General features: G+C 36.1%; 1 protein-coding gene and 1 pseudogene across 1 annotated transcript in view; both read left to right on the top strand.

Moving 5' to 3' along the window:
* HSPA4L (heat shock protein family A (Hsp70) member 4 like) overlaps positions 1-13682 on the top strand; it is a 54972-nt gene that overhangs the window by 19278 nt on the left and 22012 nt on the right. The window contains exons 6-11 of the mRNA XM_030815729.1: positions 39-172; positions 1889-2133; positions 2271-2347; positions 3327-3478; positions 3941-4047; positions 6258-6391. Coding sequence (XP_030671589.1) covers positions 39-172; positions 1889-2133; positions 2271-2347; positions 3327-3478; positions 3941-4047; positions 6258-6391 — 849 coding nt within the window. The remainder of the gene's footprint in view (positions 1-38; positions 173-1888; positions 2134-2270; positions 2348-3326; positions 3479-3940; positions 4048-6257; positions 6392-13682) is intronic.
* On the top strand, positions 7360-8246 carry LOC115836105 (annotated as a pseudogene).

Below are 13682 nucleotides of genomic sequence, written 5' to 3'. Positions count from 1 at the left end.
CTGTGCTAGAATTAACATAATTCTTTGTTCTTATACAGTTGCACTGGCGTATGGAATTTATAAACAGGATCTTCCCCCATTAGATGAGAAACCAAGAAATGTAGTATTTATTGATATGGGACATTCTGCCTATCAGGTCTCGGTTTGTGCTTTTAACAAAGGAAAACTTAAAGTAAGTAAATACATGGTTTGTTATATTTACATATATTAAGAACACAGACTAAAGAACCATAATAGCTGAGTTCGAATCCTGGCTCTGCCCCTTAAACTATGACCTCAAGCAGGTTACTTAATCTCCCTAAATCTTCAGTTTGTTTATCTGAGAACAACAATAGTAACTACCTCATATAATTTTTCAGGACAAAGTGAGTTAATGTGTACAAAATTCTTGGAAAGCCTGGCATAGGATAGCTGCTATAATATATATTAGCTATTTTTATTGTTGTTTCTATTGTTAGGTTGTTAAGTCATCTATCAGGGAGCATAAATTATTTATCCATAAATATAATTACAGGAAGCATTTTCTAAAATGATTCCCATTGATTTTAGAAACCTTTCTATCCAAGCGTTCTAATCGTAATTTTACTTCTATGTGCTTTTTACAAATTAGGATTTATAATCATTTTTACATTGATTCTTTTGTCCAGACTTATGATCTCTCTCCAGTATGCACAGAGTAGAGTTTACTTAGGAGATAAACTGCAACACTGCAAGAGTATTCTGTCTTAATTTATATTACTGTAATAACATCTTTGTAATCAAAAAATTAAAGGCAAATGACTCAGACTGAATATAGGGTGATTTTCAGTATATATTGACTTAATCCTTGGCGTTTAGTCTTACATATTAACTTACTTTAGAAAGAACATTTTTTTCCTTCCTTTTTAGTAGGTAACTTTGTAGTGAAATATGATTTTTAGATCACAGACCCCTTTGAAAATCTGATCAAGGCATAACCCTTCCTCCCAAAATACACACCTGTACTAGTTATATACCAAGATAATTTTGCATTTAATTTTGAGTAATACTAGACTTCATGAGAGGTCTATATATGGATTCTCCACGCTAGTCTGTGGGGCGACATTCCACGCAGATTGCACTCATATCCTCCTGTGATATTTACCACCATACTACCACCCCACCACCCACCTTATAACGAAAGAGCTGCAAAACCGCCCCAACAGTAGGATTCTTTATTAGTGACTGTTGGAAGTAGTCATTTTACCCTAGGGAGAGAGCCTAGATGTTTGGTCCTATGTTTTCAAGAACTATAGTGTTGAATTTCTATGACTCTCTTCTGCTGGGAAGCCTGTTGCTCAACCAGCTTGTTAAATTGTTACCTGGTTGTTTTGTTGGTTGGTTTTTTGGTTGTATTTTTTGTTTTTTTTGTGTGTGTGTTTTTGTTTTTGTTTTTTGTAATAGTCAAAAGGCCTAATTTCTGATCCGTAAATTGACCAATTATGGTATTTTATATTTAATCTTCGAATCTGCTTTTCTTGGATGTTTTGCTCTCGTTTATATGCTTAGGACTGTTTCTTTGCTCTCTTAAACTTGGTTTTGGTCCATCTGTTCAGTGCTATTGTAGAACCAAGTGACTGAGATAATGAGGCTTTAGTTGTAATTCAGTTATTTCTGAATTAGAATTCTTTCATTTATGATATATGGATCTGTAACTATAAAGTAGAAAATTCAGAATAAGGAAATATGTTGACTAAATATAAGTGATAATTTAACTCTGATTCCAAATTCAGCACCCCTGTGATTGGACAAGTTTTTTTAGCGTCATTTTTATTTTTACATTTTTTTATTTTAGAGGTTTTTCTTTTTTTTTTTTTTTTGGAAGAATCAATATTTCTGAAAATACAGTTCTGCTTTTTCAATTAAACAGGTCTTGGCTACTACCTTTGATCCATATTTGGGTGGCAGGAACTTTGATGAGGCTTTAGTAGACTACTTCTGTGATGAGTTCAAGACCAAATATAAGATAAAAGTGAAAGAAAACTCTCGGGCGTTGTTGCGTTTATATCAGGAATGTGAAAAACTAAAGAAGCTAATGAGTGCAAATGCATCAGATCTTCCATTGAACATTGAGTGTTTCATGAATGACCTTGATGTTTCTAGTAAAATGAACAGGTACCACGTATGTTTTTAGTTTGAAAAGTGTTTACTTATTTTATAATGTTTAGATCACTTCTGATTTGTTTGTTGTTTTAGAAGATATGCTCAACTTTTAATCCCAGAATAATGAATTTTATTTTATTTTCTCACAGGGCTCAATTTGAACAACTGTGTGCTTCCCTTTTGGCCAGGGTTGAACCACCTTTAAAAGCAGTAATGGAACAAGCTAGTAAGTGGAAATTACTGGACTATCAAAACTGTACCATAATGTTGCCTATTTAGCAGAGGTAGATAATGATAAAATAAATTTTTAAAACTTTGTTTTTTAAAAAGATTTATATTTTTCATTTTAGAGAAGAAGATTATAACTCATTATTCATAAGAGTAAGGCACTATAATTCTGGGTTTATGAGAATTCTTCCTGGATCTTCTTATTGTTTATATCATAAATCTCATGCTAGTTCTAGCCAAGCACGGTGGATCACGCCTGTAATCCCAGCACTTTGGGAGGCCGAGGTGGGTGGATCACCTGAGGTCAAGAGTTCAAGACCAGCCTGGCCAACATGGTGAAAACCCATCTCTATTAAAATTCCAAAAATTAGCCAGGTATGGTGGTGTGCACCTGTAACCCCAGCTATTCAGGAGGCTGAGGCCAGAGAATCACTTGAACCTGGGAGGCGGAGGTTGCAGTGAGCTGAGATTATGCCACTGCACTCCAGTCTGGGCAACAGAGTGAGATTCTGTCTCAAAAAAAAAAAAAAAAAAAAAAAAAAAACAAAAAAAAAAAACTCATGCTAGTTCTATTTGGAAGTGTTTATAAACTATAGATGATTCTAAAATGAAATTAATGTAGAAATGGGGACATGATTGCTTTTTCATAAGGATTTTGGTAATCAATTAAAAATATCTTCTATAGGGATTTAGGAGGTAGAAATAAGAAAATTGAAGGACTCTGAAGAGCTCCTTTAAAACCCATGAAGTGCTTTTCTCTTCCTATTGCCATTCCATCATCTGGACCAAGTTGGACCAAGTGCATTGCCTGTCACATAAATAATATTTATTTTATATCTTTCTAAAAATTGTATTTTTCTTTCCTTTTATTTTCTGACAAGTAAAAAGTCAATCCACTTTTTAAAAAAGTACTCGACAAAGCCTTCTGTTGAGATTTTTAAAGACTATCATTTTTCTCAATTAAAAAAATTTTCCAGACTTACAACGTGAAGACATTAGTAGTATAGAAATTGTAGGAGGAGCAACACGAATTCCTGCAGTGAAAGAACAAATCACTAAATTCTTTCTTAAAGACATAAGTACCACATTAAATGCTGATGAAGCTGTTGCAAGAGGATGTGCATTACAGGTATAATTGTTATTTTATTTTTTAGGATATGTATTTTGCCAGAAATGAGTGATAGATCCAAAGGGGCCTTTTAATGTTATCTGTTCCATCCACTTACCAATATGCTAAAGTAAATTGAAGTTATTTCTGATAAATAAGTCTTATGTCCTTCCCATTTATATTTTTAAGCTATAATAGGATAGTGTGTCTGTAACGACACTGAAAGAATATTAATTTTACAAATTATTGCAGTCTGCCCATTTAAAATCCCTTTTGGAGATGTAAAGATATTCTGTTAATTTTTGTAAGGTCACATAAAGAGTACTCAGGCCCTTTTAAATTTTCATTTCTCATTGCCAAAAACCAGTAACTTTTAAAATGTAACAGTTGTAGTAGGAGGACTCTGTTAAGCATTTCAATCAGAGTAACCTAGGGTATGTTTTGTATTTGTTGATTTAAATATGGTATACATCTTATTTTCAGTGTGCGATTCTCTCACCAGCATTTAAAGTGCGTGAATTTTCCATAACAGACCTTGTTCCCTATTCAATCACATTAAGGTGGAAGACCTCTTTTGAAGATGGAAGTGGGTAAGTTATTTTTAAAACCTTGATTAGAGCTTGTCGTAAATCTTTGACCAGTTAAACCTACTTTTCTAAATTAGAGAAATTTACGCTTCTTAAAATTCTGCCAAATACTTTTAAATAACATATTAGGTAAAAGAGAATATAAAAATGATATATCACTATAAATCATAATTGGGCATATTTTTAAATTTATGTTTTTTATAAAAGTAAAACAAGGCTCATTTTCAAATAAATCACAGTATAGAAGTATAAGAAAGACCTGCATTTGTCGTATTCTCTCTTAGCCCATTTTACAGACATAAACATTTTTAAAAGCTAGCTTATCTGTCCAGTCATTTTCTTTGACTATCCATAAATAAATAAAATCATACACTTTTTAGGTACATATAGAATTATCTATAAATCTCTAGTGCAACTTAGCTTTTTTAATTATATTGTATTTTATTTTTCCATGTCAACAGACAGTAACTGTTTTTTTCAATAGTTGTATGTGCCATAATAAATTAAACCAATACAGTATTAAGTCATATTTTTGCTATTTTAAACAGTGCTAGTAAGAACATCCTTGTGCATATACCCTTGTTCAGTTGTGCTTGGTATATCTGTAAGATAGCAGTGTAGGAATGGAATTGTTTAGCCAAAGAATATGCACATTATTTTGAGTAATATTTGCAAATTATTCACTAAAAGGATACCAGTTTATATTCTTATTAACTTTCATGAGATTGCGTGTTTTAGCTAATTTTCTCCTATACTTTTAATTGAATATGCCGATATTTTTTAAAAAAGCACTTTGTTATTAAATTAATGTTTCCCTCTGTCATAAGCTACAATATTTTCATGCTTGCATTAACATTTACATTTTTTTCCATGAACTGCCCAGGATTTAGGTAGCCTGCTTCCCTACCAGAATCAAAATTTATATTTCAAATATTGTACTTGCCTGCTTTTCAGAAGTATAGCTTGTACAATGAATAATGGTGTGTTTACATTTTGAAGTTATTTTTTAAATTTTGTTCTGTGTTCTATACATAAGTACTCCCAAGAAAATGAGATTTTTGTATACATTTCAAAAATACGGATTTTCAGCCTTATCTGAATGTCTTGAAAAGGATTTTAATGGCATGTGTTAATGTCATTTTTTTTCTTTTTAAATATTTTTTCACCTGTCTGCCCCAGATAATGTCAATTTTGAGGCAAGAATCATTATTCTATAAAATTTAATTTCAGTTTCAAGGTATAAGTGAACCAAAAAAAAAATTGTAAGAAAACATATGGGGAGCTAAATTGAAAAGTAAATATAGCCTAATGACTACAAAAAGAAAGTAGAAGGTATTGGTAGTTTCTTGAAAACTAGGATAGAGTAAGAGGTTTGTGGATTCAAGATTTTAAAATCTTCCATACTTATAGTAATAGGATGATAATATAGTATTAAACATTGGTTTCTGGGCCACTATAACAAATAGTCATAAACTGTTTCTGTTAAACAATTTAAGGAATAGGAATTGCTATGTAGGTTTTAAAAACTCCCTGTGTTGGAGGGGTAAAATACTGCAAAGGACATTGTTATATCAACTGAAAAAAAGATGGAAATATGAATAGTAAAGCATCAGAGAATATTCCTATTAGGATGCACACTGACATTTTTAGGGGTAAAGCACCATGATGTATGTATAACCCTCAGTTGGTTCAGGAAAAATATACACAGAAAGTGTGTGCACTCAGATGATGAAACAAATGGAGTAAAGTAGCAAATCTAGGTAAAAGATACACAAGTTTTCCTTGTCCTATTTGTAATTTTGCACCTTTTTGTAGGTTTAAAATTATTTGCAAACAGAAGTTTCTATTAAATGCAGCCAGAATTAAAAGGGTAATAAGTGGCAAGTATTTTCGAAGTTAATCGGTAGGACTTGGCCCTCAGATGTGAGGGAAAAAAACCCTACACATTGGCCTTTAAAATATACATATTCTCAGGTAATTTTTCTCTTTTTAATAGTATACAGTTGTCTGTTATTATGATAGACATTATGAAAACTTTGAGCCATAAATCTGTTGCAATGCATGTTTAGAGCAAAATCAATCATTGTTTTTTCTTTGTGCAGAGATTTTTGCAGTTGCTGCTAATGAATTAAGAATGAAATGGATTCAGTAAATAGGTTCATAGGCAACTTTCTATTTGTTTCTAAGTGAGTGTCTTTCCCTCTCCATTTTAGGGAATGTGAAGTTTTCTGTAAGAACCATCCTGCCCCATTCTCAAAAGTCATTACTTTCCACAAGAAGGAACCATTTGAACTAGAAGCATTTTATACTAATTTACATGAAGTGCCTTATCCTGATGCAAGAATTGGTAAGATAAAAAAAAAAAAGTTTTCCATAACATTTTGGCCTTTTATAAATAATGTGTTGTTTTAGAATCAAGGAAACAAATAGACATTTCAGCTAAGCCAGTATGGGACTTTTAAAGAAAGATATTTATACTCTTTTAAAATGTGCATTTGTAATGCTCAGTTTATTTCTATAATGGCAGCAGGATTTACTGCAGTCGGCCCTCAGTATTCATGAGTTTGGCATCTGTACATTCAGCCAATATTAGGAAAAAACAAGTGTCTGTACTGAACATGTCTAGACTTTTTTTTCTTGTCATTATTCAACTACATATAACAACTACTGACATACCATTTATTTTGTAGTAGGTATCATAATTAATCTAGAGATGATACAGACTTAAGAGTATTTGGGAGGTATGTAGGTTATACACAAAATACTATGTCATTTTTTTAATAAGGGACTTGACTACCAGAGGATTGCTTGAGCCCAGGAGTTGAAGACTAGCCCGGGAAGTATAGTGAGACCCTGTTTCACTCCCATGCAAAACAATGTATACAAGGTTCTTGCATCCGCAGAGAGACCTGGGACCAATCCTCAGTGGATACTGAGGGGACAGCTATATTTCTAATTCATTTTTACTTCTATATTTAAAATGCTGTGCAAAAATTAGCTGGGTGTGGTGGCACACACCTGTAATCTCAGCTACTCAGGAGGCTGAGGCAGGAGAATTGCTTGAACTCAGGAGGCAGAGGCTGCAGTGAGCTGAGATTGTGTCACTGCACTCCAGCCTGAGCGACACAGCGAGATTCCCTCTATCAAAATAAAATGCTCTGTAACTGTCCTGAAAGGTTTGTGTGATAATTATTTTTTACCGAAAAACTTAACTTTAATCGGTAGATTGAAATTGTGCTGCCAGACTGACTGTATATTCTAATTTTAAACTTAATGTTTACTGGCAACAACTAGAATGACTATTACTGGATTAATATGAAAGTGAGGGCGATTGGAAAGTGAGGCAGTCCCGGCGTTCTTGCGTCCCAGGTGATTGTGAAGTGCTCACCAGTTGCCACTGGACATAATTGAAACAAAATAGGAAAATTGGAACAAACTCTTCAGGACAAGGTTTTCAAAACAAGTTGCAATCTTGGCAGAACTGGACAAAGAGAAAAGAAAACTACTTGTGCAGAACCAGTCTTCAACAAATCATCCTGGAGCTAGCATTGCACTCTCGAGACCCTGTCTTAATAACGACTTTCGGGATCACACTGAGCAGCAGTATATTGCAGCCCAGCAGAAGGCAGCTTTGCAGCATGCTCATGCACGTTCATTTGGATACTTCATAACTCAAGACTCTGCATTTGGGAACCTGATTCTTCCTGTTTTACCTTGCCTTGACCCAGAATGAAGAAAATATTTGCGATGGAAAAGTGACTTTATAATACCAAATGCCAAAGCTACTATCATTCAGTGCTAGATGAACTCTGACTTTCAGAATTTTGGTGAACTTTGATATTTTTTGTTTGTTAAAGGAATGTGTAAGTGAAAGCAGAAAGAAGGGTAACCAGGATGATGAGAGCTGTGGAGGCTGTATCATCCAAGGAATTGATTATGTACCGTGACTGTAACTTTTTTGTAATGCTGTTTAACACTAATCAGACTCTGAACTGGATGGTCACAAAAACATTCCCCAGCCCCTAGCAAGTTTGACTGAATGTATCATGTCCACAGTAGATTTCCAAGAATCATTTATAGTACTTAACTTTAAAGAAACAAGAGTACTTTTAAAAAATGAACCAATAAGCTTAAATCTGTTACATCCATATTTGCTGTTTATATGATTGGTGTTAGTGTACCTTTTGAGTTTACAGTCAACATGTGTCATCCTAAAATATTCTTTTTTTTTTTTTTTATTATACTTTAGGGTTTTAGGGTACATGTGCACAATGTGCAGGTTTGTTACATATGTATCCATGTGCCATGTTGATTTCCTGCACCCATTAACTCGTCATTTAGCATTAGGTGTATCTCCTAATGCTGTCCCTCCCCCCTCCCCCCACCCCACAACAGTCCCTGGAGTGTGATGATCCCCTTCCTGTGTCCATGAGTTCTCATTGTTCAGTTCCCACCTATGAGTGAGAACATGCGGTGTTTGGTTTTTTGTCCTTGCGATAGTTCACTGAGAATGATGTTTTCCAGTTTCATCCATGTCCCTACAAAGGACACGAACTCATCATTTTTTATGGCTGCATAGTATTCCATGGTGTATATGTGCCGCATTTTCTTAATCCAGTCTATCATTGTTGGACATTTGGGTTGGTTCCAACTCTTTGCTATTGTGAATAGTGCCGCAATAAACATACGTGTGCATGTGTCTTTATAGCAGCATGATTTATAGTCCTTTGGGTATATACCCAGTAATGGGATGGCTTAGTCAAATGATATTTCTGGTTCGAGATCCCTGAGGAAACGCCACACTGACTTCCACAATGGTTGAACTAGTTTACAGTCCCACCAACAGTGTAAAAGTGTTCCTATTTCTCCACATCCTCTCCAGCACCTGTTGTTTCCTGATTTTTTAATGATGGCCATTCTAACTGGTGTGAGATGGTATCTCACTGTGGTTTTGATTTGCATTTCTCTGATGGCCAGTGATGATGAGCATTTCTTCATGTGTTTTTTGGCTGCATAAATGTCTTCTTTTGAGAAGTGTCTGTTCATGTCCTCTGCCCACTTTTTGATGGGGTTGTTTTTTTCTTGTAAATTTGTTTGAGTTCATTGTAGATTCTGGATATTAGCCCTTCGTCAGATGAGTAGGTTGCAAAAATTTTCTCCCATTCTGTAGGTTGCCTGTTCACTCTGATGATAGTTTCTTTTGCTGTGCAGAAGCTCTTTAGTTTAATTAGATCCCATTTGTCGATTTTGCCTTTTGTTGCCATTGCTTTTGGTGTTTTAGACATGAAGTCCTTGCCCATGCCTATGGCCTGAATGGTATTGCCTAGGTTTTCTTGTAGGATTTTAATGGTTTTAGGTCTAACATATAAGTCTTTAATCCATCTTGAATTAATTTTTGTATAAGGTGTAAGGAAGGGATCCAGTTGCAGCTTTCTACATATGGCTAGCCAGTTTTCCCAGCACCATTTATTAAATAGGGAATCCTTTCCCCATTGCTTGTTTTTGTCAGGTTTGTCAAAGATCAGATAGTTGTAGCTATGCGGCATCATTTCTGAGGGCTCTGTTCTGTTCCATTGATCTATGTCTCTGTTGTGGTACCAGTACCATGCTGTTTTGGTTACTGTAGCCTTGTAGTATAGTTTAAAGTCAGGTAGCGTGATGCCTCCAGCTTTGTTCTTTTGGCTTAGGATTGACTTGGCGATGCGGGCTCTTTTTTGGTTCCATATGAACTTTAAAGTAGTTTTTTCCAATTCTGTGAAGAAAGTCATTGGTAGCTTGATGGGGATGGCATTGAATCTATAAATTACCTTGGGCAGTATGGCCATTTTCACGATATTGATTCTTCCAACCCATGAGCATGGAATGTTCTTCCATTTGTTTGTATCCTCTTTTATTTCATTGAGCAGTGGTTTGTAGTTCTCCTTGAAGAGGTCCTTCACATCCCTTGTAAGTTGGATTCCTAGGTATTTTATTCTCTTTGAAGCAATTGTGAATGGGAGTTCACTCATGATTTGGCTCTCTGTTTGTCTGTGATTGGTGTACAAGAATGCTTGTGATTTTTGTACATTGATTTTGTATCCTGAGACTTTGCTGAAGTTGCTAATCAGCTTAAGGAGATTTTGGGCTGAGACAATGGGGTTTTCTAGATATACAATCATGTCATCTGCAAACAGGGACAATTTGACTTCCTCTTTTCCTAATTGAATACCCTTTATTTCCTTCTCCTGCCTGATTGCTCTGGCCAGAACTTCCAGCACTATGTTGAATAGGAGCGGTGAGAGAGGGCATCCCTGTCTTGTGCCAGTTTTCAGAGGGAATGCTTCCAGTTTTTGCCCATTCAGTATGATATTGGCTGTGGGTTTGTCGTAGATAGCTCTTATTATTTTGAGATACGTCCCATCAATACCTAATTTATTGAGAGTTTTTAGCATGAAGGGTTGTTGAATTTTGTCAAAGGCCTTTTCTGCATCTATTGAGATAATCATGTGGTTTTTGTCTTTGGTTCTGTTTATATGCTGGATTACATTTATTGATTTGCGTATGTTGAACCAGCCTTGCATCCCAGGGATGAAGCCCACTTGATTATGGTGGATAAGCTTTTTGATGTGCTGCTGGATTCGGTTTGCCAGTATTTTATTGAGGATTTTTGCATCAATGTTCATCAAGGATATTGGTCTGAAATTCTCTTTTTTGGTTAAGTCTCTGCCAGGTTTTGGTATCAGGATGATGCTGGCTTCGTAAAATGTGTTAGGGAGGATTCCCTCTTTTTCTATCGATTGGAATAGTTTCAGAAGGAATGGTACCAGTTCCTCCTTGTACCTCTGGTAGAATTCAGCTGTGAATCCATCAGGTCCTGGACTCTTTTTGGTTGGTAAGCTATTGATTATTGCCACAATTTCAGAACCTGTTATTGGTCTATTCAGAGATTCAACTTCTTCCTGGTTTAGTCTTGGGAGGGTGTATTTGTCGAGGAATTTATCCATTTCTTCTAGATTTTCTAGTTTATTTGCATAGAGGTGTTTGTAGTATTCTCTGATGGTAGACTGTATTTCTGTGGGATCGGTGGTGATATCCCCTTTTTCGTTTTTTATTGCATCTATTTGATTCTTCTCTCTTTTCTTCTTTATTAGTCTTGCTAGCAGTCCATCAATTTTGTTGATCCTTTCAAAAAACCAGCTCCTGGATTCATTAATTTTTTGAAGGGTTTTTTGTGTCTCTATTTCCTTCAGTTCTGCTCTGATTTTAGTTATTTCTAGCCTTCTGCTAGCTTTTGAATGTGTTTGCTCTTGCTTTTCTAGTTCTTTTAATTGTGATGTTAGGGTGTCAATTTTGGATCTTTCCTGCTTTCTCTTGTGGGCATTTAGTGCTATAAATTTCCCTCTACACACTGCTTTGAACGTGTCCCAGAGATTCTGGTATGTTGTGTCTTTGTTCTCGTTGGTTTCAAAGAACATCTTTATTTCTGCCTTCATTTCATTATGTACCCAATAGTCATTCAGGAGCAGGTTGTTCAGTTTCCATGTAGTTGAGCGGTTTTGAGTGAGTTTCTTAATCCTGAGTTCTAGTTTGATTGCACTGTGGTCTGAGAGACAGTTTGTTATAATTTCTGTTCTTTTACATTTGCTGAGGAGAGCTTTACTTCCAACTATGTGGTCAATTTTGGAATAGGTGTGGTGTGGTGCTGAAAAAAATGTATATTCTGTTGACTTGGGGTGGAGAGTTCTGTAGATGTCTATTAGGTCCACTTTATGTAGAGCTGAGTTCAATTCCTGAATATCCTTGTTAACTTTCTGTCTCATTGATCTGTCTAATGCTGACAGTGGGGTGTTAAAATCTCCCATTATTATTGTGTGGGAGTGTAAGTCCCTTTGTAGGTCACTGAGGACTTGCTTTATGAATCTGGGTGCTCCTGTGTTGGGTGCATATATATTTAGGATAGTTAGCTCTTCTTGTTGAATTGATCCCTTTACCATTATGTAATGGCCTTCTTTGACTCTTTTGATCTTTGTTGGTTTAAAGTCTATTTTATCAGAGACTAGGATTGCAACCCCTGCCTTTTTTTGATTTCCAGTTGCTTGATAGATCTTCCTCCATCCCTTTATTTTGAGTCTATGTGTGTCTCTGCACGTGAGATGGGTTTCCTGAATACAGCACACTGATGGGTCCTGACTCCTTATCCAGTTTGCCAGTCTGTGTCTTTTGGTTGGAGCATTTAGCCCATTTACATTTAACGTTAATATTGTTATGTGTGAATCTGATCCTGTCATTATGATGTTAGTTGGTTATTTTGCTCGTTAGTTGCTATAGTTTCTTCCTAGCCTCGATGGTCTTTACAGTTTGGCATGTTTTTGCAGTGGCTGGTGCCGGTCGTTCCTTTCCATGTTTAGTGCTTCCTTCAGGAGCTCTTTTAGGGCAGGCCTGGTGGTGACAAAATCACTCAGTGTTTGCTTATCTGTATTTTATTTCTCCTTCACTTATGAAGCTTAGTTTGGCGGGATACGAAATTCTGGGTTGAAAATTCTTTTCTTTAAGAATGTTGAATATCGGCCCCCACTCTTCTGGCTTGTAGAGTTTCTGCTGAGAGATCAGCTGTTAGTCTGATGGGCTTCCCTTTGTGGGTAACCCGACCTTTCTCTCTGGCTGCCCTTAACATTTTTTCCTTCATTTCAACTTTGGTGAATCTGACAATTATGTGTCTTGGAGTTGCCCTTCTCGAGGAGTATCTTTGTGGCGTTCTCTGTATTTCCTGAATCTGAATGTTGGCCTGCCTTGCTAGATTGGGGAAGTTCTCCTGGATAATATCTTGCAGAGTGTTTTCCAACTTGGTTCCATTCTCCCCATCATTTTCAGGTACACCAATCAGACGTAGGTTTGGTCTTTTCACATAGTCCCAAATTTCTTGGAGGCTTTGTTCATTTCTTTTTATTCTTTTTTCTCTAAACTTCCCTTCTCTCTTCATTTCATTCATTTCATCTTCCATCAGCGATACCCTTTCTTCCAGTTGATCGCATCTGCTACTGAGGCTTCTGCAATCTTCGCGTAGTTCTCGAAACTTGGCTTTCAGCTCCATCATCTCCTTTAAGCCCTTCTCTCCATTGGTTATTCTAGTTATCCATTCTTCTAATTTTTTTTCAAAGTTTTTAACTTCTTTGCTATTGTTTTGAATTTCCTCTCGTAGCTCAGAGTAGTTTGATCGTCTGAAGGCTTCTTCTCTCAACTCATCAAAGTCATCCTCCATCCAGCTTTGTTCCATTGCTGGTGAGGAACTGCGTTCCTTTGGAGGAGGAGAGGTGCTCTGTTTTTTAGAGTTTCCAGTTTTTGTGCTCTGTTTTTTCCCCATCTTTGTGGTTTTATCTACTTTTTGTTTTTGATGATGGTGATGTACAGATGGGTTTTTGGTGTGGATGTCCTTTCTGTTTGTTAGTTTTCCTTCTACCAGACAGGCCCCTCAGCTGCAGGTCTGTTGGAGTTTACTAGAGGTCCACTCCAGACCCTGTTTGGCTGGGTGTCAGCAGCGGTGGCTGCAGAACAGCGGATTTTCGTGAGACCACAAATTCAGCTGTCTGATAGTTCCTCTGAAAGTTTTGTCTCAGAGGAGTACCTGGCTGAATGAGGTGTCAGTCTGTCCCTACTGGGGG

The sequence above is a fragment of the Nomascus leucogenys genome, chromosome 7b (genome assembly GCF_006542625.1).
Source record: "Nomascus leucogenys isolate Asia chromosome 7b, Asia_NLE_v1, whole genome shotgun sequence".
Taxonomy (NCBI): domain Eukaryota; kingdom Metazoa; phylum Chordata; class Mammalia; order Primates; family Hylobatidae; genus Nomascus; species Nomascus leucogenys.
Note: the sequence above shows the minus strand (reverse complement) of the source record. Positions and strands in the feature narration are given on the sequence as shown.